Source organism: Toxorhynchites rutilus, chromosome 3 (genome assembly GCF_029784135.1).
Source record: "Toxorhynchites rutilus septentrionalis strain SRP chromosome 3, ASM2978413v1, whole genome shotgun sequence".
Taxonomy (NCBI): Eukaryota; Metazoa; Arthropoda; class Insecta; order Diptera; family Culicidae; genus Toxorhynchites; species Toxorhynchites rutilus.
Window position 1 is genome coordinate 98,036,213 of NC_073746.1, and position 26,811 is coordinate 98,063,023.

At 38.2% G+C, this 26,811-nt stretch overlaps 2 protein-coding genes and 1 pseudogene across 2 annotated transcripts; 1 reads left to right on the forward strand and 2 right to left on the reverse strand.

The window, feature by feature from the left end:
• Positions 1 to 4,587: 4,587 nt before the first annotated feature.
• On the reverse strand, positions 4,588 to 6,467 carry LOC129777083 (uncharacterized). The gene is made up of 4 exons (XM_055783148.1): positions 6,146 to 6,467; positions 5,458 to 5,934; positions 5,091 to 5,251; positions 4,588 to 4,790 (listed from the first exon to the last, which is right to left on the reverse strand). The coding sequence occupies exons 2-4, from the start codon at positions 5,871 to 5,873 to the stop codon at positions 4,744 to 4,746; spliced, it is 624 nt and encodes a 207-aa protein (XP_055639123.1). The 5' UTR covers positions 5,874 to 5,934; positions 6,146 to 6,467; the 3' UTR covers positions 4,588 to 4,743.
• Positions 4,803 to 24,161, forward strand: LOC129777086 (uncharacterized; annotated as a pseudogene).
• Positions 18,794 to 22,598, reverse strand: LOC129777082 (X-ray repair cross-complementing protein 5). The gene is made up of 5 exons (XM_055783147.1): positions 22,458 to 22,598; positions 22,268 to 22,384; positions 21,974 to 22,209; positions 21,031 to 21,917; positions 18,794 to 20,967 (listed from the first exon to the last, which is right to left on the reverse strand). Exons 1-5 carry the CDS (start codon positions 22,470 to 22,472, stop codon positions 20,060 to 20,062), a joined length of 2,163 nt encoding a protein of 720 aa, XP_055639122.1. The 5' UTR covers positions 22,473 to 22,598; the 3' UTR covers positions 18,794 to 20,059.
• Positions 24,162 to 26,811: the final 2,650 nt, after the last annotated feature.

Below are 26,811 nucleotides of genomic sequence, written 5' to 3' on the forward strand. Positions count from 1 at the left end.
GTAACCTAGTAACCTTTATGCATATGCTTCCGCCAGCTGGCTCGGCTAATGTGATTTGGGGAGTGCTTTGATCGTGGTACCGCCACTGGCGCATAATTTGCAGCTTTGATATTTGTGCTGGTTCATAACGACAATCAACCGTGCCGGCGAAACTGTAGTCAATGTTTAGTGTTGTTTGGATACCATCTATGTAAATAAGTTCAAACTTACGGGACACGTCCGAACGGCAATTCTGACATTACGTTTTACCTTCCACTCTACTTTCCTTGGTATAGACGAGGGGGGCGTCGCTGATTGATGATCAGTTGCACCCCTATAGGAAGTAACCCATGTCAGCCAAACGTACAAAGCATTGGAGATTGCAAAATCTCAAATAAGAAAATACAATGTAATACTAACCTAGAGCCAACCGCGAGTAATCGGTTACATATTTCTAACATAGTCGTAAGGCTAAAATTGTAGAAATATTGAACTCTCAGCCCAGCCAGGCTAACGCCATATGAACCTTAATAATTCTATGAGTAATTACGTTTGGATGAAAGCTTTTTTATGGTTTGATGAGCCTTTCTTCTTGAAATATCATGATATTGTAATTGTTTTTAACATATTCACACATTCATTGTCGTCAATAACATAAGACGGTTCCAACTACAACGACTGCAGGAGCCCAAAAATGCATTACCGGGGGTAAACTAACTGAATGCTGCTCCTATCGATAGATGCTGGAGCGCCCTAGAAGCAGCATTTAGCAGCACAGCAGAAATCGCTAGAGTTGGGCAAACCGTTCATGAACTGATCAAAAGAACTAGTTCACCAAAAAGAGTGAACGAACTGCCGTTCTTTTTTGCTTGGCAACAGTTCATATGAACTGTATACCCAGTTCAGAACGAACTGTGTACGGTGAACGATGAACTGATAATACAGTTCAGAGCGAACTGACCGCTGACTGAACTGTGTATAAAGTTCAGAACGAATTGCGTATGCAGTTCAGAACGAACTGTATATACAGTTCAGAACGAACTGTGTGCGATGACCGCCGAATGAACTGTGTATACAGTTCAGAACGAACTGACCGCTGGCTGAACTGTGCATGCAGTTCAGAACGAACTGTGTATGGTAAGCGGTTCATAATAACGAATTCGTTTTTGTTCAGTTTCAACCCCAGTGCCGCACTAACTGCTGTCAAAACGTTTTTTTATTCACTCAGTTGCGCACTCAGTGTCGCACTAGTTCGGCCCGAAAGCTGTTATCTTAGCACTGAGATGTTTCACGGGTTGGCACTCGGGTTCACCAATACAACTATACTGAACTGTCAAGTTCCGAGTATTGTTTTGGAAAATCTAAAAATGAAAATGGAAAACCTACTGCTCTTGCTTTTGTATTATTGGAATCGTAATCCAATTCGGATTCTGATTTTGAAGAGTATATTCGTGTAGACGGCATTAAGCTGCGTGTGCTTTCATTGGGAGGCGAAAATTATTATGGATATTCAGGAGGAATAAACATGCTCTCAAAATCAAAATTATGAATGAAAATTTACTTTAACGTATCAAATATTTATTTTATTTGATGAAATAAGAGGTTTTTTTTTCCGATATCGCAGAAACATTGAACGAAAACTGTGTCTAACGATGATTTTATATTATAATAGTAATTATTTGTGGAACGAACAGGAAATGCATCGACAAATGGTTAAGTGAGTGTCAGGACTACATGTGTTAGGTAATCAAACAATATGAAGTAAAAAATTTCATTCAAACTTTTATATTTTTACACTGTACTTGGCCCTTCTGATCTGATAGAGAATAATTTACCTCCCAAGCACTAATATCGCCACCAGAAGTCGACACTGTACATTTGTCGTCGCAAATATAAACAAATCAGACTATATAACGCACACCAACATACCACCGCATTCGTGAAACTGAAAACATTTTTTTATTACAGAGTCAGTGTGGCACTGACTCAGTTTTAAAAACGAATTCGCTATCCGCGTTGACGGCATTGAGCTTCGTATTACGAAATGGGGGAGCAGGCATGACAATATGGGTTTGCAAAAGACATAAACGTGCTTTTAAAATAAAAATTATGAATGAAAATTATTTTTACCAAACCAAATTAGTACTCTAGGTAAACTAAAATCACTTTTGCTTGCAAGTAGTAAAAAAATATCATACACAAATTGTGTTTAAAGATAATTTTGTATTATAATGGCAAGTTTTGGTGAGAATATCTGAAAATTGATAGAAAATAGTTTAAATTGGGGTCAGAACAGCGTACTTATAGAAGGCAAATAACGCAAAGAAAAAAATTTCATTCAAATTTTAGCAATTTAAAACTGCCTTAGGGTCGACTAATCTGATAGAGAATAGTTGACCTCATACAAACTAATATCGTATCCAGATGTCGACACCATTCCGCCGTCAACGCGAATAAGAGGAAAGAAAACGAACGAGTGATAGATGAATGGTGCTGCAAGGTAAATAGTTCTTAAATTAACGAATGGAACCAAACCATAGCCCCTTGAAACAACAAAAATAATATGTCGGTATTGTCGCTTTCATAAAAAGCGCAACATTCCAGGATACGATGGTTTTAAATCGGATTGTTAAATTATTTATTAAATAAAATTTTAATGTCATATTTTGGAGTTCAGTGTAAATATTTCAGCAAGTTGATATGCAAATCTACCTCACCTAGAAGATATAGTTGAAAGCGGAAAGATTTAAACAGTCTTGTTTTATATTATATCATATTGTGCTCGATAATTTTGAGATGGACGTTCGCGGTTTGGGTACAGTTTTGCTATTGTATTTATTGCAATACATTGTAAGCAAAGCTGCACAATGCTAGTTTATGCTGAAAATAATGAATAACGACTCGAACAAAATCAAAATTTCAAAATCAAAGTTTGATTTTCTATTGCGCTAAGTTATTTCTAACCAATATCGGACGAATAATGATTAAAACGACATTTTAAGAACAGTCTTAAGGCTGATTTAGACGATGCCAGTCAGCGCTCTAGTTGAAGTATCCAGTGAATAGAGAACAGACACTCTGTTTAAGTTAGAGGCCAATTACTTGTTCGATACTGGTACAAGTAACTTGAACAGAGTGTCTGTTCTCTATTCACTGGATACCTCAACTAGAGCGCTGACTGGCATCGTCTAAATCAGCCTTTACATAACATCCCACACTTTTTATACTTGCTTTGACATATCCCTCCACTGTACAAAAGAGTGAGTGAACTGCTCAATAGAACTAGTGCACTTAAGTGAACGGTTGGTTTGATGACGCTTCCGAACGAGAAGGATGCAGCACTCGACAAAACGTGGAACGATACCGCCTGAAGCGAAAGCAGCAAACACATTTCATTCGGGAAAAAGCGCTGCCTGAGAGTGGGAGAAGATGGATCTGGCTTTGTGCCGCGGGCCGAAATGTGCAGAAACGAAGAAGGAGGTATTTTGAAGAACGAACACGAGATGATCGAAAAATGGAGGCAACACTATGATGAACTACACCGGTGCAGTGAACAACGACGATGTACCACCTCCTATGATGGGTGGAGTTAATGAGGCAATTGATCAGATAAAGAACTACAAAACAGCTGGTGAAGATCGCCTCGCTCTTTCAGGGAGGTCCAGCGAACCTTATACAGTGTATGCACTGGTAGATAGGATCTGGGACACAAAACAGCTTCTCGAGGAGTTGAAAGAAGGGGTAGTCTGCCTCATCCATAAAAAGAATGATAAGCTGGGTTGTGAGAACTACAGATGCAGATGTTTACAGTGTGCGGTCTGCCATACAAATGAAACACAAATTTCTATATAACTCGAGAACTAAGCATGCAAACAGAGCAAAATTTCGCATTTGGAGATTCTAGGGGTATAGAAATGCTTTTATTGTTGTACGACACTCCTCCTCCTTTTTTAAGCGGAAGCTGTCATACAAATGAAACACAAATTTCCACATAACTCGGAAACTAATCAAGCAAACGGATTCAAATTTGTCATGTGGAAGTTTTAGAGAGCACGATACGTTTCTATGGTGTTTCGACACTCCTGTCCCCTCTCTAAGGAGGAGGGGGGTATTCCGAGAACTAAGCAAGCAAATGGAACCAAGTTTGGCATGTGATGGTTTTAAGGGGCAGTAAATATTTCTATGGTTGTTCGTGCCATACAAATGAAATACAATTTTCTGCATATCCCGAGAACTTATCAAGCAAAGGGGTAAGCACAAAACTCGAGTAAGGAACTATTACAGTTTCTGTATCAAACATGTATTCCATGTAGGGGAGAAACATATCATTTGCAAGTGGTTGAAAAATCTTGAACGAGAATTGTGTCTGGAAATAATCTGATATTATAATGACGAGTTTTGATTGAAGTACTTGAGATTTTATAGCAAAAGATAATTTTTAAGGGTCGATTAGGAGATCAATCAATGAACAATTCTGCTATTGGACCAATGAACGCGCGCTTAGTAAGAAAACTTCAGTGTTTGAAGGTATTCATAACAAAACATAAATTTTGAGCAGGACGAAGTTTGCCCCAGCTAGTTATATTATAAGAGTGCACTTGTAACTGATTTATGATGTTTAAGTAGTAACATGTATTTGTAAAAATACTTACAGTAATAAAGAGCAATTTGTTCTATTCGCTAATACAACCTAAACAACTTATGGTACTTATGATATAGAATTTACAAACAACGGTCTAAAATCGTTCAACACTTTCAACGTTGTTATTCTACTTGTCTCGCCCGGATTCCACCCGCTGTCAGTATTCCACCTGCAAAAACGATAGCTAATTATTTCTCTAGAAATGTGATGATAATTTCTGTTCAATTATACACACTTCATATCTGTTCATCAGAATAGAGCAAAGTATTGATATTATAATTTCAAACTTTAGTAGTGAGTGAGATAGTGCGACCCGTTCTAAACCCAAAATAAACAAGTCTACCAGGTGTACTATACCCGAATGACTAACAACGCATTTGTTATCGGTAAGTCCGGAACAAAGTGCTTTCACGTCATGTGTATGGTCATAAGATACTAGAAAAAATCCCCTTTCGTTCACATCACTAACCTTGCAGCGGGTTTGCATCTTTCGTAATAATGCCAAGATAAGTCGCCAGACCTCCGATTATGAGTAGCAGGAAACATATGACCAGAAGCAATATCTTCTCACGATTGCTGAATTGATGTATAAATTTGCATGACCAGCTCCAATATTGCTCGCGGATAACGCTGGAATTAATGTATCAATTTGTTAAAATCTGGGGGATTATTGTAGACTTTTCAAAATATGTGCCACGAAATAATACGCATGTTATTCATTTATTTCATCGAACTTTCTTCTGAACAATAATAGTAAAATAATATCACATTAATGAGACAAATGATGATTGATACGATCAAATAAATGATTTATGACATAGTTATGATTCACTTACTGTGGATGATTGTAATCAGCTGAAACAGCTGTGTTGTTTCCACTATCATTCGTGTAGGCTTGGTTCACGTATCCACCTGTAACAGGTGTTGAATAGATCTGAGGGTACCCAGCAAATCGATTATGGTTTGATGATATGTGCACGGTATCAGTCGATTCTATAGATTTATCGCTTTTAACTTCTGGTTTTTGAGGTTGTTGCCAAGGATAATTTTGCGAGTGTCTCTTCTCAGATGGACTTTGAATTGGAGTACCATAAGCGGATGGTGGTGTCCCAGCACTTTCGGATTGCTTTCGTTCATCGATATGGGAAAGTGTGGAAACCACGGGCACCTCGGTACCTTTATTCGTCTTTGCGGTTTCGTTGGATCGACTGAACGGTAGATCCAACGACAAACGTTCTCGAATGTACTGCATCGCCCTGCACTGTGACAATTTTCCCAGTAAGCCTTTTTATTACTATCAAAGAAGAAATATCCTAAAACATATTGGAAAACAATATTTATTATAATTGTATATAAATGTTAAGCCTAGGATTTTCCTAAATATAACACCTCACTATGTATATAACAGAACACACCCGTGTTACACGCAAATATATTCTTGTGAACATAATCTCAGGGAGATAATCTACAATCATGTGCATTTGAACCGGGCTGTTTACACAAACAATGTCGATGTTAACTTACATAATAAAACTCTTGCTCTTGAATCCTTCAGGAGCTCATCCACTCACAGCAAAACCTTTGATTCTGGTGAGCACTCCAGCAAACGACATCGATAGAGCCAAAAGCGCCAGGACGACCGAATCGATCGAACGCAACGACTTTAACTACTGTCTACTAACAAAAGCTGTCCCGCGTAATATTTTGTCTGTTATCACCGTTATCTACAACAGACGTTCTTCATTTTATTCGCGACACGCTTGTTTGCTTAGAATGCAACCAGGAAATTTTGTGTATTTTTGTCGTACTCAGATGAAGCATAGTATGGCTGGCGATCGGATTGTGTTCCGACCAGAGATATTTATTGAAACATTTGTGTTTTACATGTAAACACACACGAAGTGGTTTGTTGGTAGTGGTTATCAACTAGTGATAACTTTCTCTTCTGTAAAGTGCGAACAATAACCTGCGTTCTGGCTTCATTCACCATGCAGTGTTCGGTGATTTGAGTGCCAATTAAAGTTACAAGCTAACGGCTCCGGAAAGGTTAATTTTTCAAACGAGATTCAACGAACTGGTTTTTGATGAATATCAACTAACAATTATAAAGAATTTGAAATATCTCAACAAGTTGTTCAATACAATTTATGAAATTATTATTCCCTCAAAGATGGAGTATGGTAGTTTCTGCTGCCAATCAGTCAGCTACCAAAAACACTTAACAAAACTTGAGCGAATATAGTGCTATGTGTCCTATGTCTTCGTATTGCGTTGAATGTATGTCCACAACGTGCACCATGAACCTCGAGGTTTTGGTAGGTGTACACTGTGTCCAATATATTCTCGTACCATTTTTTGCCTCGCTGTTGTGAGAAAGCAGCAGCGCATACACTATCTTCTATTATATCTTGCATTATGTTTACACTATCCATTGACGGATCTGTTCGATTATTTCCATTCAGTGTCCATTGTTTCTGAACGAAGAAAGTATTTCGTGCTGTAGTGATAAAAAAAGTTTTTGGGAGGAGTGCGCCCAGGCGCTATTTTCATAAAGTTGGAAAACCTGGGAGTGAAGCGTGATTTTGTTTATCGAACCTCTAGGAGGTACTGTAATTTCTCATTGGATAACCGGTTTGAAAAGACAACGCTCCTGCACGGCACGGGGTTCAAGACTTATTTCTTTTCGGATGTTATTACTCTTGCAACAGTCTCACAATGTGTAAAATTCTGTATTTTCGTCGGTCACAGTTCCAGAAATATCCCAGATAGTGACAGATACATTTCAACGGTCCCAAAGTGCCGCATCCGTGATGGTTTGGGAAGGTATTTGAAAACACGCTGAACTAATCAACGATTTATATTACAATACGGATAATTCGCAGAATGTCGTTAAGCGAAGTTAAGCGTTAAGCGGTTGCCATAGGAATCATGTGGACAAAACAAAATTATTGAATTGGACAACTCATGATCAGAATTGAGTTCATCAAAATGCGTTAATTTAATGGTTTAGCTATGTAAATCAGATACAAATGGTATGCAAGAATGATGTTTACAATATTTTACTATATATTATATATAAAAAAGTGGACAAACCATGATCATATTTTCGACCGGACAAACCAAAATCATTTACCTTACGATTGAAAATAAAAATATATATTTCGAGCGTTTTTAAATCAGTTTTCTCAGCTGAGGAAAATACCCACTTATTACCACGATGAATCACAATACACACCACAGTGAATCCTGATTCTTTTTACCCACTAGGAGACCCTTCTGGCCGCGAATATCATACTAACATTCCTTCCCTCCCCCTGGTAACTGTAAAGACGTGGCCGACGTCGTTATTGACTATTTGAAGCTCACATCATTGAAACTTGCACAATGAGAATGTGTTGCTACTATCAAGCGTCATTCAGTGTGTTCTTTGTGCAATTTCGCTGGTTCAAGTTAATTATGGAGAGCAACTTCGAATTGGACAGTCTACCCAAGCTCTATTTCATTGGAAGAATTCCAAGCGTGAGATAAATAGAGAGGAGGAGTTCAAACCAGGAAGTGCTTTCCCAAGTTATGTTTCGTCATGTATCGCCACTAACGAACAGATTCGTGAGAAGTTATCAGCCCAGCATCGATCGGTGTACTACTGACCAAATTTTGAGGTACAGTTATATACATTTAATACAAAATGCCGAGCCACCACTCAGTGTCGCATTGGAGACGATTTTGACCTGTAATAGGCGATGAGAGTGGTACAGTGTCGACGTATGGTGGCTACTTTCAATGTGGGGCAATAATTGGGGGAGCCCCGATCTCGATGTTTACAAAAATGTCCAACTAGAGGTAAAAATGTCAAATTAAACGTGTCGCATTACAGGTTTGTCCAATTAGCTAAATGTCGCATTAAATGTAACTTACTGTATAAAGGTTTTGGAAAGTCCTTCGTGCTCAGTCCACCGCTCAGCCCAGCGCACTGAATAGGGCTCTTGCTACACATACATGCAGAGCATCTGTTGGGCAAACATCATTTGTTTACATTCGTAGCTTCTATGCAGCAGAAGCCGATTCATTATCAATCGACGTTCTTGTAGATGATTCAAATATAGTTGCGATCTTTCTATTAGCGCGAAATATTTCATAGAACTAACATGAACTATGTTAAACAGTTAGGCAAACTATTCACCGAACAAGAGCTTTTGTGTGACGCATATTGCTTAACTTACTAGCATCTATTTCGCGATGTTCATTGAGCGACTTTCCTACTAGATTTGAATCGAAAAAATAATAGGAAAGGATTATCAGCATGTTCGGACCTAGATTCAAGACACAGAGGCTAGAGCTTACGTTCGAATGCTTCCTTGTATTTTCCATGAATTAGCCAATTGATGGATTTTATTCGTTTCCGATCAATTTTCTTATAACCATATTTCACTTCTCCGCCGCGCATTCAGGTACCCGGAAATCATATCTGAGAGTTGGTTGGCCTTTCTGGCTGAATATGCTCTTAATTTCAACATAATCATCTGCTTTTTTTGGCGAAACTAACCACCGATTAAAGTGCGATTCACATACAACATCCAAGTCACGTTGCGTCAATTATTCCTCCAAGCAGTTCTTATGCAAACATTCACATACACCGCGACGGGAACTTCGACTTTCCGTTGCTGGTGTATGTGAATGCTTCAATAGGAATTCCATGGAAGAATAATTGACGCAACGTGACGTGACGGAACGTGAACGTGACGTGGATGTTGTATGTGAATCGCACTTAAGGATATCTGCAAACGAATATTCATTGTAGTTTAATTCTTCACAAGGCCAACATTTTAGGGCAAAAAGCACGAAGCCTAAAGTGCGATTCACAGATAACATCCACTTCACGTTCACGTTCCGTCTCGTCACGTTCCGTCAATTATTCTTCCAAGCAGTTCTTAGGCAAACATTCACATACACCGGCAACGGCAACTTCGACTTGTCGTTGCTGGAGTATGTGAATGCTCCAATAGGAATTGCATGGAAGAATAATTGACGCAACGTGACGTGACGGAACGTGAACGTGACGTGGATGATGTATGTGAATCGCGCTTAAATGGGATCACATTTCACACAATCCGGCTATACAATCGCAATGGAAGTTTGCACTTTTTCGGTGAAACTTTTTGAATAATCAATCTCCTTCGATTGATATGGATCATAGCCATAACAGAAATTTCTATTTTTCTCCGTATATCTGACGCTAAAAGTAAATATTTCTATGTAAAGAGACACATATTAGCATGTTACTAATATAGTGTAGCGCGTAATTTCTATAACTATTTCGCTAAAATAATTAATCAAACAAAGCTCAATCTTGTCGATCCATATAAATCCTATGCATCGATCTCGTTTGCCTGCCCAGCAGATCACTAATACACAGGGCCCTATTCCAGAAAACGAGACGAGCTATTCGTCTCGTCTCGTCTCGGCTTCAGTCACTGTCGAGACGAGCAAAATATCCCATTCCAGTACACGAGTTTCATTGAAATGTTTTATTTGGTAGACTGAAGAGACTTCAGTCAGTTTTTCTCGGTATGATCAGTGATGTCAGATGAGAAGTTTGTTTTGAGAAAAACAACAAACAACAAACAAAATTTTAAAAGTGATCAATCGATACTCTTTTCTCAGTGCCAAAATATTAAAAAAAAAACATAACAAAAAGGAATAAGTTTCATATATTTTTTGGTTTCATTGATATTTTTCCTCGAGCATATGGTTTCATCACTCAGACGTTTTGTTATTATGGATTTATTGGGGGCAATGTTTGTTCACCTAATCAACGATCTATCAAGAAAAGTTTTAAATCTTTATATATATGTATTTCGAATAAAGTAGTTGTTTTGAATTACTCATTTTCGTTCAATATGTGAAGACCATTTTCGTGCCGTGTTAATATATTCAAAACAGTCATCTAGCATCCCTGGATATGAGTTCAATGTTTATATTTGGTTGTGTTGTTTGGAAGAGGCCCATTTGAAAATCTGTAAAATCTTGCAATTACTGAATTGAATTTGATGATTGCAGTTGAAAACATACATTGCTTATGCAATACTAGTTCAGTCGTGAAACCATTTTTGAAGATAAAGGCGGTGCAGAAGAATACCGATGCTTTCAATCAACAAGGTGAACAAACACATCAAACAAACTAGACGATTCGACTGGTTCCACGGTAGTGGAACTTCATACAAATCACTCGTCGAAAAGTGTCTCCTTTTTCACCGCTTGTTTACATCGACGAATATATTTTTTTCCACTATGTTTCGTAGGAGAGTGTATGCATACTGACAGATTTCTAAAAAAAAGGTCAACAAAACTGGAGTTAAGCACATTTTTAAATTTGAACAAATATTGATAAGAGATTCCAGCAATTCTTGATGTTTATTGCGTGATTTGGTTACTGTATAAGTTGTTTGAAACGAAGGTTTAGTGCAATGATTTTATTTTGAGGATTATATTCACAAACATACAAGTATGATTAATATAAATTGCATGTATATGATGCGCCTAGCCAGCCCATACATGCGAACGTGGATGCGATACACATACATCCTAGAAAAAATTAAATCGTATAATTATCGTTTATGTTACATCATATACCCCATACACATGTATATGGCCTCCAATTTTATATGCATATGCCAGTTATACACATCATACAAATAATGTGTCTTGGATGTATGTATATCGCCTCTAATTATAGATGTTTGACGTAGGACTACGTCTTACGTTAAGGGTGCCAAATCAGAAAACAGGTCACGTTTTTATGAAATAAAGTTAACGTTTATAACTATTCTTGCTACGAACGGATTTAAACGAGTTGTATACCAATCGAATTGGAAATTTTCCAATATTTTTTTTGTTTGATATGCTATACATTACAATCCCATAGTCTGTATATTGTTTAAATTGATGGAAATTGGAAGCATTCCCATTTTCCCATACATTTGTTCTGTCCATTTGTGTGCTATCCCGATCAGAGCTGTCAATAACGGGTAACTTATGCAGCCACTAGAACAGAAACAACGAAGGGGGATGGCGAAAAGAGAAAATTTGCGAAGTAAACTCCACCCTTAAGCTGTCGCTAGCGTATAAGTATTGCATTTCCTCTGAGGAAAATTCTCAGCGCGTAACTTAGAACTTAGAAACTTTGTTGACGGTTTTGATCGAGAGTCGGGAAACGATTTTTCATAAACGGTCGTTCTCGCGATGTTTCATTTTTAGCACCGCAACTGTGTGCATCTGTTAGACGCGTGTTTGATGCCTGTTGAATGGAGATGCACTTCTTCTTCTTCTTCTTCTTTTGAATTATAGACACTTGAAACTCAGAGAGTTCATTCGACTTTGATGGCGATGCACGGAAGATGCCTCTCGTTAATATTCAGTGCAATGCGTGCATTGATATAAAGAAACAAATTGTGACATATGACCAATTAGTGTATTGTTCTCGCAAAGGAAAAAAATGGTCGTTGCTTCTCGAAATGATTCTACAAAACTACGCAAGCCATTAAACCTTTTTAGGGTCCCCGAAACTTTTTACTAAAGAGTTATTTATGAAATTTCGACGTATTCGCAAAATAATATTCGAAATGATAAACCATCAAATTTCAAAAGAAAAAAGATTGCGTAGTCTTACGTTCTAAGCGGTCGTGTCTCGGATACAACCCCTCGATTTTTTTTTACGATTTAATGTTTGTTGGGTTTGCTGAAATTTTTTACTTCATGTTATTTGACTACTTGAAACATGTAGTACTGAACTTTATTTAACCATTTCTATATCAGTTTAGCGATATTTCTACTAAAGCACAATAAACAATCAGGAATAACGTATCCGATTGCAACTCTTTCGTATCATATGTAATAGCTTTAATTGCCCTAGAATCATATTTCAGATAGCCGTACGAGATAGCTGCGGCTTGATAATCCAAACAACCGGAGTTCAAATCCCATCGGAGCAATTTTCTAACTGTCGCAACCACTCATATCAAACATTTAAATCCCTAAAAATCAATTGATTTATTCCTATTTGTACAAACATAAATGTTTATAAAGGTTCTATATGCATACAAAAATGGTGATTCCTCGGGCCGAACATTTAACTTTAATATTTTCCGCCATTTTTTTTTATGGCAGTGATGAATCGTATATTCGTATGACAACAGACTTATTATGTTATTAGGTATTGCCTAATAATCTGGTGGTAACTTTAATGTGGCGTCATAATTTGGGCCCCGAACTCGATGTTTACAAAAATGTCCAATTAAACGTGTCACATTACAGGTCTGTCCAATGGTACTTACTTACTAACTTACTGTATATATAAACAATATTGATTCCCAGCAGTTTTGAGGCATCTCGCACAAATTGACAATATCATTCAGTTGTCAGTGCAAGTCGGTGCAATTTTAAGAGTGTAAAAAAAGTTCACTGTTTACATAAAAGCAATCTCGAATCGGTTCCACTTTTTTGCTTGAAGTTACTATCCCCTGCTGATTCATTGACGAGCGCGGCCAAACGGTCGTCGAACCAGACAAGCTACTCGTCTGTTTTTAGTCGAACTCGGCTCTGGAATATGAAAACGAGCGCTCGTCTCGTTTTCTGGAATAGGGCCCACAGTCTTCAGAAAACAAACGCAGCGCTGCGCTTGAGTTGAATTTTCATCAGCGCGCGCTCAAAGAACACTCGTATTCTCTCTTGGTGCGAAGCGCAAAAAATTCATAAGCACGACAGCGCAAAATGTACCCGGCGCAGAACTCAGATACTAAACATTTCTACTCAGCGTATACCGTATGAACCGTATACGCTTGTGTGAAGAAAAATATCTCAAAAGAGAGATCAATCCAGATTCAAGCGCGCAGCACGGCGCGAATTTCAACGTAAAACTCAGCTTAAAACTGAGCTTGCGCCCACGGAGCTGACAACGAAACATTTCATCTGTGTTTCGGAGCGTGCTCATTCGCCAGAGCGCGTGTGTGCACAAGGAGTGGTAGCTCAACTGGGTGCAAAAATCTTGTTGCTCATCAGCACCGGGTTGCATTCTGAAGACTGCTAATACATATGCACGCTGCAAACGCCCTATGTACGATAGATAGGATGGAGGAGGAAGGAATACAACGAAAGGACGAACAAGGATACAACTACCAACATAACCCTACTAATGAAATTTGCGTGCAGTGAGACAACCCAGCAAACATTAAATCGTATAATTTTGCACGTGCCAAGTCTTACAAGAAATCCGAATAAATCATAATCGCATATGATATCAATCAAAGTATGTATCGTGTATATTTGAAATCGCATGAAATGTAAAAACTCGATTTTAAATACCATTATCAAATTAAGTCGCAATTCGGTATTGTCGATAGCAAAGAAGAGCAGGATCACTGGGCAGCAATCTTCAGGAAAATACGCAGTACACGTGGTGAGTTATCTTCCAGGTAACACTTTCCGGAACGGCGACGCGATAGATAAGAGTTCTTCGATTCAGGTAAGTATACACATGTTTATGCTATTTGTATTTCATTGCAGGTAAGTATAACTATTTTTATTTCTCCATAATTTCACCATTTAACAATTCACAGAGTATTTCAATAAAACTATTTCACGAATTATTTTTCACTGAACTTCGAGCAGCTGGTCTTCATCGGTCAAAACCGAGCGGTAAAAAGAGACCCCGCATACGATTCAACAGCCTTTTATAGATGTTGGTTGGCGGAAGTGAAAATTTAATTTCCTGGTAACTTCGATTGATTTTGTCATGTTTTTTGTAGCTTGAAGGTAATAAATTTTCTTGCAAACAATGTCGATCATTTCATACAGATGGCTCTGCATTCGTTCATCGAACAGGTATAATAAACATCATTTTTATGATGCACATTGTCGTAAAATATATTTAATCCGCATCATATGCGTATATTATGCTGATGCAGTTTGTGTGTTGTATAAGCGTATAATTTAAATCGATTCAGTACTGTAGTGAATCGTGTTGCATGCTGAAGAAAATCATGAAACAGTGAATCGTATTAGATCCTAATAAAGAACATATTACATCATATTGAAATGTCAATGAAATGCTGATACACTCGAAAGTTTAAACCGCTGTTGAACTAAATTTCAGATAGCCGCGCGAGATAGCTGGTGGATGATAATCCAGACGACCGGAGTTCGAACCCATCTCGGAGCAGTTTTCACCAAACATCAATCTGTGCCATTTCAAACATTCATATTCCACTCCCAACACAAGTCAATCAAACAATTATCATTTCTACAAACATAAATACTCGTATATAAAAATGGCGATTCGTGAGGCTATAATAAACTTTTCACGAAAATATTTTGCGCCATTTGTTTTTTTTCTATGTCTGTAATAAATCGTATATGGGTATGGCAAAAGTCGTATTTGGTGCTTTGACAATTCATGAATATATTCATATTAGATCGCAATTCAATTTCAACATAATCGCTATTATAGCCGGTCAAAGTTGCATATTCATCTAAACAAATTCGGTAAGCATTTGCCATGTATGTATGTATGTATATGGCCTCCACTTTTGCATGCATATGCCAGTTAGGCGCATTATATGCCAACCAAATTTTAGGGCATATGATGTTATATATACGCTTGTTATGCTATTTAATGTTTGCTGGGAAGCAAAGAGTTCAATTTCAACCGTTCAATTGGAAGGAAGCATTTTTGTATTCTGAACTTATTTGGAAGCAAGAAGCCAAAAACAAACTTTAATGTCTAATTTTGTAAATTGTGTAAATAAAATGTGTGCTATGGAATAAGTGTTTAATTTGGCTATCAACCGTTTAATCCCTCATTCGGTCCGTGGTGTAGTTTTTGGTTTTGAATTGGCCCTTAACAGGACCAAAGAAGCAAATGAATCGAAACTCGCCAGAGTGCCTAGTGAACCAAGATACTAAAAATGATTATTAACAACAGCAAGCAAAAGGGGGTCTTCGTAGCCACTTGGTTACGCGTTCGCTTACTAAGCGATCGGTCGTGAGTTCAAACTCACGACCCTCAATTGACCGTCTTTGTGTTGTTATAGAATAACTACGTCCACGCAAACCTCATCAGCAATGGAGATCGATCCACGCTCGAAATTAGATCGATTCATCCATACAACTGCTCTGCTCTGCAAGAAACATCGGGCTGCTGTTCTATAAATAACCCAATAATTATATCAATATCAACTGTCTCTGCTGTCCGGTCTGCTGTGTCAGCTATAATAAAGTGGAGGCACCATTTATAGTATCGCCGTCACTGCACCGCAATGCTGGCAACATTAGAAAGAGTAAAAGAAACGTACAGTGAACGTTATTATTAGTTTTGTTAGTTTGCACATAATACGCCACGAATAAAGACGCATTTAGTTTATTGTCTCGCGAGTTAAAACGTTTTTTCCGTTTGACACAATCACGTAATCCGGAATCGTATCCGAAATTCCGCTGGCCTGTTGGGTTGTCTAGTGTGGTCCACTCTGTTGTCCCAAATGCTGAACAATGGAAGAACAGAAAGAATACCCTTACGCCGAAATGGCTACTACTGTGTAATTTACCATAATGTAATGGAACAGAAAACTTAACGCCTAAATGGCTACTACTAACTACTGTGTAATTTACAGTTTATAGAAACATAAACATATGTACATGTACACGATTAAAACCCAGCTCTGTTACAACTAAAATGCTAATGAGCCTAATAAATAAATAAATGGGATAAAAAAACAGCAAGCAATAGAAAACGACGAAGAAGATTTTTACGGATTTGTATTGGATTCGAATTTGTTCGATGCAGCCGTTCTATTCAGCTCAATTAGTGTACCAAACAGCCCGGTTGATATCCAACATAGCCTAGACATCCGGAACGCGAAAGCGAAAACCCTCCCAAACGCGTCCATTAAGGCGATCGAAATGAAATAAGATCAGTAGTAAAAAAAATTGAAAAATAAAATTAAAATGATAAATAGTATAACACCAAACTGTTAACAGAATACTATCACTTTCAGAAGAGATGTTCACCAATACAATACAAGGCAACAAAAGGGACCTCAGAATGATGAACTTCTGGATGTCCTGGATGTCCTGTACTCATTTTTTTATAAAGGCTACCGTTTATACAACACACTGCCAACAGAAGCAACGACAACATCGAACACGAGAATATTCCGAACTATCTGCGAGGAGTTCTTGAAAAATGATTTTGTCTTGTGATCTGTTCTATAGTCAGTGTACGGTGTTGGTTGACGGAGTATTAACTGATAGATTACTGTTTTTGTGTTTTTTGTTGTTTTTGCATGTCTGAAGACAATAATAATGGTGGTATTCAATTAGTTTCATTTGTTGAATTGTTATTTATTTTGAAATTACTGTGCAGTCTACAAAAGTTTGGGCATCGCGCGCGTTAACAAACATAGATAATCTAAGAATGAAAAAAGGGAAAAGAGAACTAAATTTTCAAGAGAGGATACCTTCATTTCAAGGGATCAGAAGTGGAAGCTGCGATGAAGCTAGCCTAACCTGAATACTCGTGAACTCATCTGTTAAATAGATTGTTATAACGAGATTTTTCTGGGTTGTGGCAGATCTGAATGCAAATTCTGATGAACACGTTTGTCCCTAAGTGATGAAGACTCTGAAGTATCAGTCAAACTCATTTGAAGGATTTTATGAAGATACTGGAATGGTGCTAGAGATAGTCCGACCGGAATGCTCGTAAACTTATCTGTCAAATAGATGGTTATAACGAGTTTTTTTCTGGGTTGTGGCGGATCTGATTGCGAGTTCCAGTAGACATGTTTGCGCCCTGATTATGGAGGGCCTGAAGTGTTGGCTAGAATTAGGCTTGGATTGGCTCAGCTATCTGGACTCGAGAACGATCTACAGCAGACCATTATCGGGATTCTAGTAAAGCGGGAAGACTCTTGTAAATTCACGGTTGATACGGGCATAGGCGTTGGGTTCAATTCCAGATCGGTCAAGGATTTTTTCGGGTTCACAAAACCAGTCCGCTTTTTTCTTATTTCTTATTATTATCTTGCTTACTGGTTCAGTTTGATACTATGAAGGAAAATCCTAATATTCAATTATCTTCAAGATAACGCGCCCAGCTCAGCCCTTTGTAGGGGAATGAGGTGGGACCATCATCATAATTTTTAACCTTCCTATACTCGCGCATAGGTCTGACAGACCGAGAATGACTGAATCAAATGACTATTAAAACTGAATGAAGTTAAACAAAAAAAATTTTCTGGAGTTTCTTGATTCAATTATATATTTTTTTCTTATAAATACCATCAACGCCTGAAAATTCACAATAGCAATATTACAGAGACACGCACAGTCTGTGAGTATACGAGTTGCGATTTTTCACCAGAGTATAGGAGAGTTAAAAAACGAAGCAAGTTTGTTTATTTTTGAATTAATTGATACGATTGATCTTGGTCCAAACCCACTAGCGAGCTAGATATTAAAAACAAACAACTGTTCTTGATCATTCAAATTTATTGTTTATATAACACATAAAACGATAAATGAAGGTTGATCTGTTGGAAGACGACAGCCAAACTTGAAGATTTGAAGCTATTTTTTGAAAGAACATTAGAGGCAGGATGTGTTGCAATGATGTAGGTCTACTATCCTGCAAAAAAATGGTTTTCATCGGGAGTAAGGTGGACAGACCAAGTGGAGCAGGTCCTGTTGAGTGCGGAGTGTCTGCGGAATCGGAGAGAGATATCCACGATCTAATTTAATTGGAGAAATGTTCTAAATCAGGCCATGTTGTAAAGGCGTTAAGCCAAACTAAATGAAATAAATGAATAAATAACAAATCCATAAGTCAAAATGAACATATGATTGTACTATTCGTCTCCTTGCTATCGTGCAACGAATCCCCTGCGAATGAAACTCGGAGAATTCCGACACATCGTCTAACATACGCAATGCCGTTGTCAATGCATCTCTTCAGTTATTGACGACATTGACGGCTTCGTCTTCCGATTTATGAGATGAAATGTTGGAGGTTTTTAAATGGAACAAACACGATTTCAAAATAAAAATTTGAATGAAAATTAACTTTTCTTTATAAAATATGTATTCTATGCGATAGAGTAACCCTTTTTTCGCAAATTGTAACAAAATATTACATGAAAACTGTCTCGTTTATTTAACAGAACATATTTTTGAATGTTAGTGAACATTGAGAAAAATATTTGAACAATGCTACGCTGCCGTTGTACGCATAGCTGTCCCATGTTGCAAAATCAGCAACTGAGAAAAACGCAATCAAAGCATATTTCTAGCATATTGTCTACCAGAAGCTTTAAGCACTTCGGTTTAACAATACACTGTGTTTTTTATAAGCAAAAAACTATTGCTCAATGAAATCAGATCCCCTCATTTGAATCAATCAATCTTGGTTACGAGCTTAAAAACTCATGATGGGACAGTTATGCCTAGAATATCAACAACAATTGACAATTGAACTTGATGTTGTTTTTTGAAATACTGGGAACAAACAATACGTTTTTAGTGTTTCTGGTCAACATTTTTTTGTTTGTTTGAGAATCAGTTCGTTCTTCCAAACCAGAAATGAGAGCATTAGTCTTGCTAATAGCGTGACATAAAACTCTTGTACTTAAACCGATTTATTTGATATGGGTCTACAAAAAATACATGGTGGGACAGTTATGAATAGAATATCAACATGGGACAATTGAGCTTGATGATGTTTTTTCAAAGCTGGGAACAAACTATAACTTTTTTGTGTGTTTTCAGAAAGATTAGGCATTAAAACATCGTTTTATGAAGAAAAGTGAAAACTGTCAAAAAGTAACATGGGACAACTATGCGTAGAACGGCAGTACGTCATAGTCAAAGTTATTGTACAATTTTTCAAACAATTGGCCGGAGTTAATTAGAATGGGAAAAACAGAAACTGAGTGTTTATCATTTATTGCAAAAGCAACAACGGATATTTCTTTTTTATTATTCTTTATTATAGAGACTTTTAGCCTTCTGAGCTGGTTCATCTCTGTAAGAAAAAAACGGCCTTTAAGGTACCGGAAGATGTAGAGAACATATTTCACAAAACATAAATAAAATGACAAATTAAAATTCAACGAGACAAAAAATTTTAACATATAATACATTGAATCTTTGCTAATGTAGTTATTTTGGTTGCTCGTTGGATTGTTACTTCTGGTCGGTGGGCAAGGGTGTCCGCTGACACTGGCCCCGGACCAATGGAGGGAAACCCGCACCGTTCAAAGATGCCAGCTGTTCTTGTTAAATATTCTAGTTATACGCAACTTTCAACATAATTTGACACAAATAAATTTAATCCTATGTTGTTTTCTCACACGATTTTAATTTAATGAATCGGCATCATCCAGCTATCATGTTTTACATGTTGGCAAACAAATCATCGGCGTCGATGTAGTCGACATTATCTTCTGAAACAGTTTTATTCGCTGAGCTTATGCTGTAGAACTCCCTTCCTTCGTCCGCTGTTACAGTACTCATGTCACTTTCGTTCGCTTCTATTAGTCCGAAACGTTCCTTCACTATTATCTGTTCCCAAAATTCATGCTTATTCCGTCCGAACAAACTTTTTTTAAACTCTACAATCCATTCATTGTAGCGGTAAGGTCCCAACAACTTTGCTTCTTCCCGATACATCATAATTGACATCGCTATCTTCTCGTACTGGATAGTCATCGATTTGAACACGAGGTCTGATATAACACGCTGCAGTTGGGTACATACCGTGGCGAATTTTTCGCCACGTTTAAGCAGCAAAGCGAAATCTTCGGCTGGGGTGACAGTGCCTACCTCAACAATTATTCGATGGTCGTCCAGCTCATCAGCAGCATCTAGCTCGTTCTGCTGCGAGCTCCCGGCAGATGTAGCGTCAGTTTGTAATCCGATTTGTGCGGATTTTCGAAGCCACTGAATACGTGAATTGACTTTAACTTCCTTCAATGAAAATAGTTGTTTCACTTGTTCCATGTGAAGTTTGGATCTCTCCTTGAGTTTAGTAGGGACGTCAACAAGTTCCTTTAATTCTTCATCCATTGCCGGAAGTGGAGCTTTTGGATACAGTGCACGATGAGCTACGGTTCTATAAACGTGTTGGTGAATTGGATTCAAAGTCTTGTGCAGGGCAAAAGCTTCTTTGCTGCCGGTATCTCCATCCAATGCATCCATCAGATCCATTGAATCAATCAGCTTATCAATGGCTTCATATTGCGAATCAGTGGGTTTATTTTTGTTGGTGAGTAGTGGTGGAAATTTCAGCAGTGCCAGTTCCTCTGCTCATCATGAAAATAAAAAAACATCAAATATAAAATATAAAATAAATAGAACGAACGTACCTTGGAAACACAATTCCAGCATGATCAAACATGGATAACCTTTCCGGTATGTTGGCATTAGCACATTGATCCTTGGCCGGGTATCTCTTCGGTATACTTTAGTTGCTATCATTACCACATCCAAGTCGATCATTGCCTTTATCAAAGCACTCAACTTCGCTTCCGAAGCGGAACAATCTTTCCTGGCCACAACAACGTAAGTTCCGTTGCCGCACAAATATTCCTCCAAAATATTCCCTGTCATCGTAAATCCATGACAGGCTAAGCGCTGTTCACCGGATTTATAATCAATATCCATCGCACTGTCGTAAGGCACCACCGTGGATCCGTACATGTATCCCTTGATGAGATTATCCAAATCCGGCTCGAAAGGGGTATCATTTTTATAGTACGTGGTTTTCATTTGTACCGTTGCATTGGGGTCCACACATTCAGTTTTGAAAGGACCCAACCCCTTTTCCTCTGATATCAGAAGGTATGCGGAAATGCTTATCTCTATTTGCGTGCCAATAGTCAACATACTGTTCCAAGGAGCTGCCCTCGTTGCTTTCTTCTCGAAATGAACGAGAAGCAATTCGGCGGAATCGATGTTGCACAAAGCACCGTTCGATTTCAATACAATATCGGAGACCAGTTTCTCATTGGCACGTTGCTCCTTTGATTTGCTTGACTGCTGTCCAAATATTCCAACTGTGCCAAATGTAGAATGATCCTCATCCTGGGTCTCTAAATCTAATCCGTGCTCGATACTGTCGTTAATAATGTTCAGCTCGCATGGCATTTTGGTTAATTTTTCAATCACCGATTCAACTTGCTCCGTATCGACACTGGCCGAATTTGCGAGCGTTGAAATTAAAATGATTTTCAAATAAGCAAATTTCTTAGCTCTAAAATAATGAAAATAAAAATTACACGTTTTTCAAAAAATACGAAAATAATTTACCGCGCGCAAGTGTTAAGAAAATGTATGGCCACTTCCAGTGCGTTTATCCACTCTGCGCTGGAAGACGACGGTTTGATGCGTTTTTCCAAGATTCTAAGCATCTGCCAATTGCTTGGGCCAAGCTCGAAAGCCTCAGAAATATGGTCGTACCCTCCGAACTCAACATTGAGCTGGTTGCTGGTTTCTTCGGTCCCCATGAGTATGAGACCGACCTCATCTTGTGGTTTGCTGAAAATCTGACGCGTAACGAATTTAAAAAGGACCGCGCTAGAGAAGCTATTTCGAGGAACAAACCTTTCGTTGTACGATTTTTGATACACAGTTCTTGGCCCGTTCGAAGAACGTTTGGTTGTTCTTCGCCTTTGATACCAATGTATGCTTACCTACATCTAGGATTATCATACATGCTTCCTGGAAGCAAGAAATAAGATTTTTCATGATCACTGCAATCGTATTTCATTTCCTTATGATATATAAATATTACCTTAGTACGCGCCATCGTCGACCATCCGGACTGGGGAGCAATACGACTTTACAAGGATTAACATGAAAATGATCCGAATTCATGTGTTGTGTTGTCAATCTCAGCATCAAGCCTGCGATTTTAGTGGAACCAAGGCGCCTAGAGGTATATCCTAAGGTGGGCCAACATGCTAAAACCACTCTTCAGCCATTTTGGAAGTCTACTGTGTTTTGTTTGTAAACAAAACACAATACGCTTGTACCCAAGCTCGCTCGTGATCAGTCTGTCTCGTTCACGCTTCAAGCAAACAATTCCGCTTCTGCTTTCTTCCGTACTGTTCTCATATACCGCTCCCCTAATCAACTTAGTGACGAAACGGCCTTACTTTAGGCCGAGGACATAGTGAATGCGATGCGATGCGGGCGCGGGCGCGGGATCGTCTGCGGGAGAAGTCTTTCGTTTACGACTGTGGAAATCAAATGCAAACTGCCCGGACCTGACATAGTAAACGCGATGCGAACGCGATTTCAATGCGGCGAAACTGCTTGTGGAGTGTTTTGCCGCGAGTGAACGCAAGTGGTGGTTGCCTGACGATTTTCATGAATATCTTCTCAATCGACCTCATCGAACAAAAATAAAGATTGAGTTGTTAAATTATTATTTTCGTTTTATTCAATGAAGTATATAACTTCATTCTAATTTAAATAATACATATAATGAAAACGTTACGTAAAAGGCTTTCCATTTACCATGTTCACAGATAAAAATGATCTCACAATTCAACTGTTTACAAAATGAAGACATGTTATCTCATCTGGCATCCCTGCGGTGGGCTGTTTACTTGTGAGAACGGATTGGACTGTTTACAGTTAAAATGGAGGTCGAATCGGATAGACTAATTTCTCTGGTTTTCGCACGAAAGGCGTTATGGGACAAAACTTCGAGGCAGTACCAAAACAGGTTGTTGACAAGCTTTGGCAACAAGTTACAATCGAGTTGGGAGTAAACACAACAAGTAAGTGTACATAAACAATAATTCATCGTGTATTAATCTACGTCTTTAATTTACAGCGGATGCTGTTGAAAAAAAGTGGAAAAACCTACGAAACGGGTTCGGAAAAGAACTCCGGAAGATCCCGGAAGGGAGATCTGGCGATGGAGCCCCATTAACTTCGAGACATACATCACTTGGCCCCACTTCGAGTCGATGTTGTTTCTCCGAGATCAAATGAAACCCCGGAAATCTGGCGGCAATCTTTCAGCCAGAGGGAACGAGGATAATTCAGAAGAGTATCTACAGAGAAGTATTGCAGGAGAGTCCGTGGAATTAAACGAAAATAATTATCCGGATGATTCGAGGTAGATTATTTAGAGGAATCTCCATTCATTTCCTCCTCTCCTTAAACAAGCTCACATACTTCAAACAGATCTGCAAAGCGTAGTGCCTATCAACAGCTGATCGAAATTTAGGCCAAAAAATTGAAGTTACTCGAACAAAAGGTGAATAAGTCCACCACCGATGACGATGAAGATGTAGCTTTTTTTAAAAACTTGCTTCCACATGTGCGTACATTAATGTCGAAAGAAAAGTTGGAGTTTCGCATGAAAGTGCAAAGCCTCGTTCATAACTATGTTTACAACAAAAACAGATTACGAAATAGTCCGAATGCAAGCAACGATTCATGAAAATAATTTAATCAGCGGGGTGCAATATTTTTAGTATAAAATCATGACGAACTATTTTAATCTTTTAAATACATGAATCCAAAACATAATTTGTGCTTCATTTCTATTTTTATAAGTTCAAAATGCTTTGCTTTCATTTCAATAAAAACTTTTATTAATAAAATTCTTCTATTAATCTTTTTGAATTCAAATTCAAAGTTTATTTTTGTTCAGGAAATCACTAAAATAATCGCGAACAAAATTGCCTGTTCTTGTACTATTCTATTGGAGCTGTTTTCTTGTTCGTAGAGGAATGTTGTTGTTTGTCTAGCAGTTTCTTCCAACAATGTATCGACACCTTCGTATCGACACATTATGGAGTATGCATATCGCCTTAACAATTTCGTCTGCAAATGTTCAACTCTGTTTCAATGGGTTTCCAAAGAATCCTCCACTTAGCGGTCATTATTCCAAACGTACATTCAATACATTTTCTACCCCTCGACAATCGCGCATTAAAGAATTTCTTGTCCGAATCAAGTTGGGCACGTGGATATGGGCGAAGCAGGTTTCACATTAAAGGATATGCTTCATCTCCAATAAAAACGTAAGGCATATCCGAATTTAACCTTTGATCTGGTAATGGAGTATTAGAGGGAATATTCAACTTTCCGCTTCTTTCCGCTTGAATGAAACAATTTCCGAATTTAATTGAATTCATTATATCTACTTCGCGAGTACAAAGATCGAACAAACACCATGTAAGGTCAATTCATGCATTGTGACACTCTTATATTACAAGTACTCTTCTTACTCTTCGTTACAAGTAAATTCAATGACAGTCCTTTCACGTTTGGTATGATGCCTAGGACAAAATATGTGAACGGAAGAATTATCAAACGATTATTTTATTTTGCATCTCCCTCTGAAGTTCGCATCTGTCAAGTGTACGTACTTCTCGAAACGCGAATTTGCCTGAAACTTCAAAGTTCATTCGCGTCTAGTGTCGGCACTATTTTCGCAGGTTCCTATGTTTAGAAGATCGTGTTAGGGAGACATATTCTAGTCTGCACAAAGGCAAGCGCGTACAAAAGAACTCGCAGTTTGCATATATTTATAAAGTCGATTTCCCCAGAAATCTTGGTTTTGAAGTCTGTGTTGGGGAAACACATTTAAGTCGGAACAAACATACCCCCGACCTGCATGAATTTGCAATGCCAATTTCCCCAGACACCTTGGTTCGGAAGTCTGTGTTGGGGAAACACATTTCAGTCGGAACAAAAATACCAGCAACTTGCATGAATTTGCAATGCCGATTTCCTCCAGGCACTTTGGTTTTGAAACCTCTGTTAGGGAACACATTTCGGAGGGAGCAAAAGTTCCCCCTACTTTCTTGTGTTTGCAATGCCGATTTCTCCAATGCTGCTTGGTTTTGAAGTCTGTGTTAGGGAACATTTTTCGGTGAGAACAAAAGTCCCCCTACTTTCATGTATTTGCAATGCCCGTTTCCTCAAGGCTGCTTGGTTTTGGTGGCAATGTTGGGGAAACCGCAAATCGGGCCAATCAAAACGAGGCAGTTAGGGCGTGTTAATAACGCTTAACATTTTACAGTAATTCAATTGTTTATCTGATGAAAAATAACATTTTATTAATTGCGATAGATGCGTAGAAATATTTCCTATCAATTGATGCAAACATCCAGTAAGAAATGTTCGAGTTATAAGCATTCGAAATCTTTCATTTTTTCATGCATGTTCAGTGTTTAGGTTATCATTTTACCCCTCATATATTCCGGTTATACTTATGACAGACATACAGCTGTACTTGCGTTGTACTTCGAAAATTGTATGTCTGTCACCATGTACAGCGCTAGAACCATGCAAGCAACTCGGTACAATCGCTGTATCTGTACCGACCTGTTTTACCGCTGTACATGGCTACAGTTGTACTGTGCGCAGCGCCATAGACGGTTAGTGGTGGGTAGCATGAACAAACCGAATCAAAACACTTGGTAAACGTTCTTTTTATGGACTTTCTCTTGAGGTCATAACTCAGATTGGAAACTTGTTTGTTGTTGCGATTGTTTAGACACTAAATAAAAACCTTTTTCATTGAAATATGTAGTGAAAATTGGTCAAATTTTTGATTGTCAGTTTGACATACGGTACAATGTACAACCAAAGTATGTCTGTCATGGTACGATGGTACCTGTACAACGCTGTACACGTACAACGCTAGTACAGCTGTATGTCTGTCCATGGTATTAGACGTAGTCCCACGTCAATAAAAATGACCAGATAGCAGCGAGTCACTGTTTACGTCTTCACTGCGCGCAAAATTACAATGTCGCCTAAGTACATTAGGCACTGGTTTGTGCCGGATAATACATTTTATCCTTATTCGATACATAGCTTTGGTGATAACACGAAAACAGTTCTTATAATATCAGGGGAACAACAGATCTTTACATTAGTCATAAAGAATCTAACGGAAGTTATCCAATCTGATGGTTTGCCGCAAAGGATTACAAGCATAAACTTGACCACTAACTTGGTAGACACTACCATGACCTCGTCGAACACTGTCGGTTTTACCGAAAACGGAAAGCTGTTATTGATCGTTTCTTTCCGGGATTGTGTTGCTGTTGAAGGTAGATCGGATGTGAAAGCTATTTATGCTACGCAAAATGACAACCGATTGCTTCTGATGC

Coding starts and splice junctions, on each gene's coding strand:
- LOC129777083 (XM_055783148.1), bottom strand. CDS start 5,873: ATGCAGTACATTCGAGAACGTTTGTCGTTGGATCTACCGTTCAGTCGA. Junction 5,252..5,457: donor GCTGATTACAATCATCCACA/GTAAGTGAATCA, acceptor CATTAATTCCAG/CGTTATCCGCGAGCAATATT. Junction 4,791..5,090: donor AGATGCAAACCCGCTGCAAG/GTTAGTGATGTG, acceptor TCGTTTTTGCAG/GTGGAATACTGACAGCGGGT.
- LOC129777082 (XM_055783147.1), bottom strand. Junction 22,210..22,267: donor CAAAAATCGTACAACGAAAG/GTTTGTTCCTCG, acceptor GTTACGCGTCAG/ATTTTCAGCAAACCACAAGA. Junction 20,968..21,030: donor GCTGGAATTGTGTTTCCAAG/GTACGTTCGTTC, acceptor CATGATGAGCAG/AGGAACTGGCACTGCTGAAA.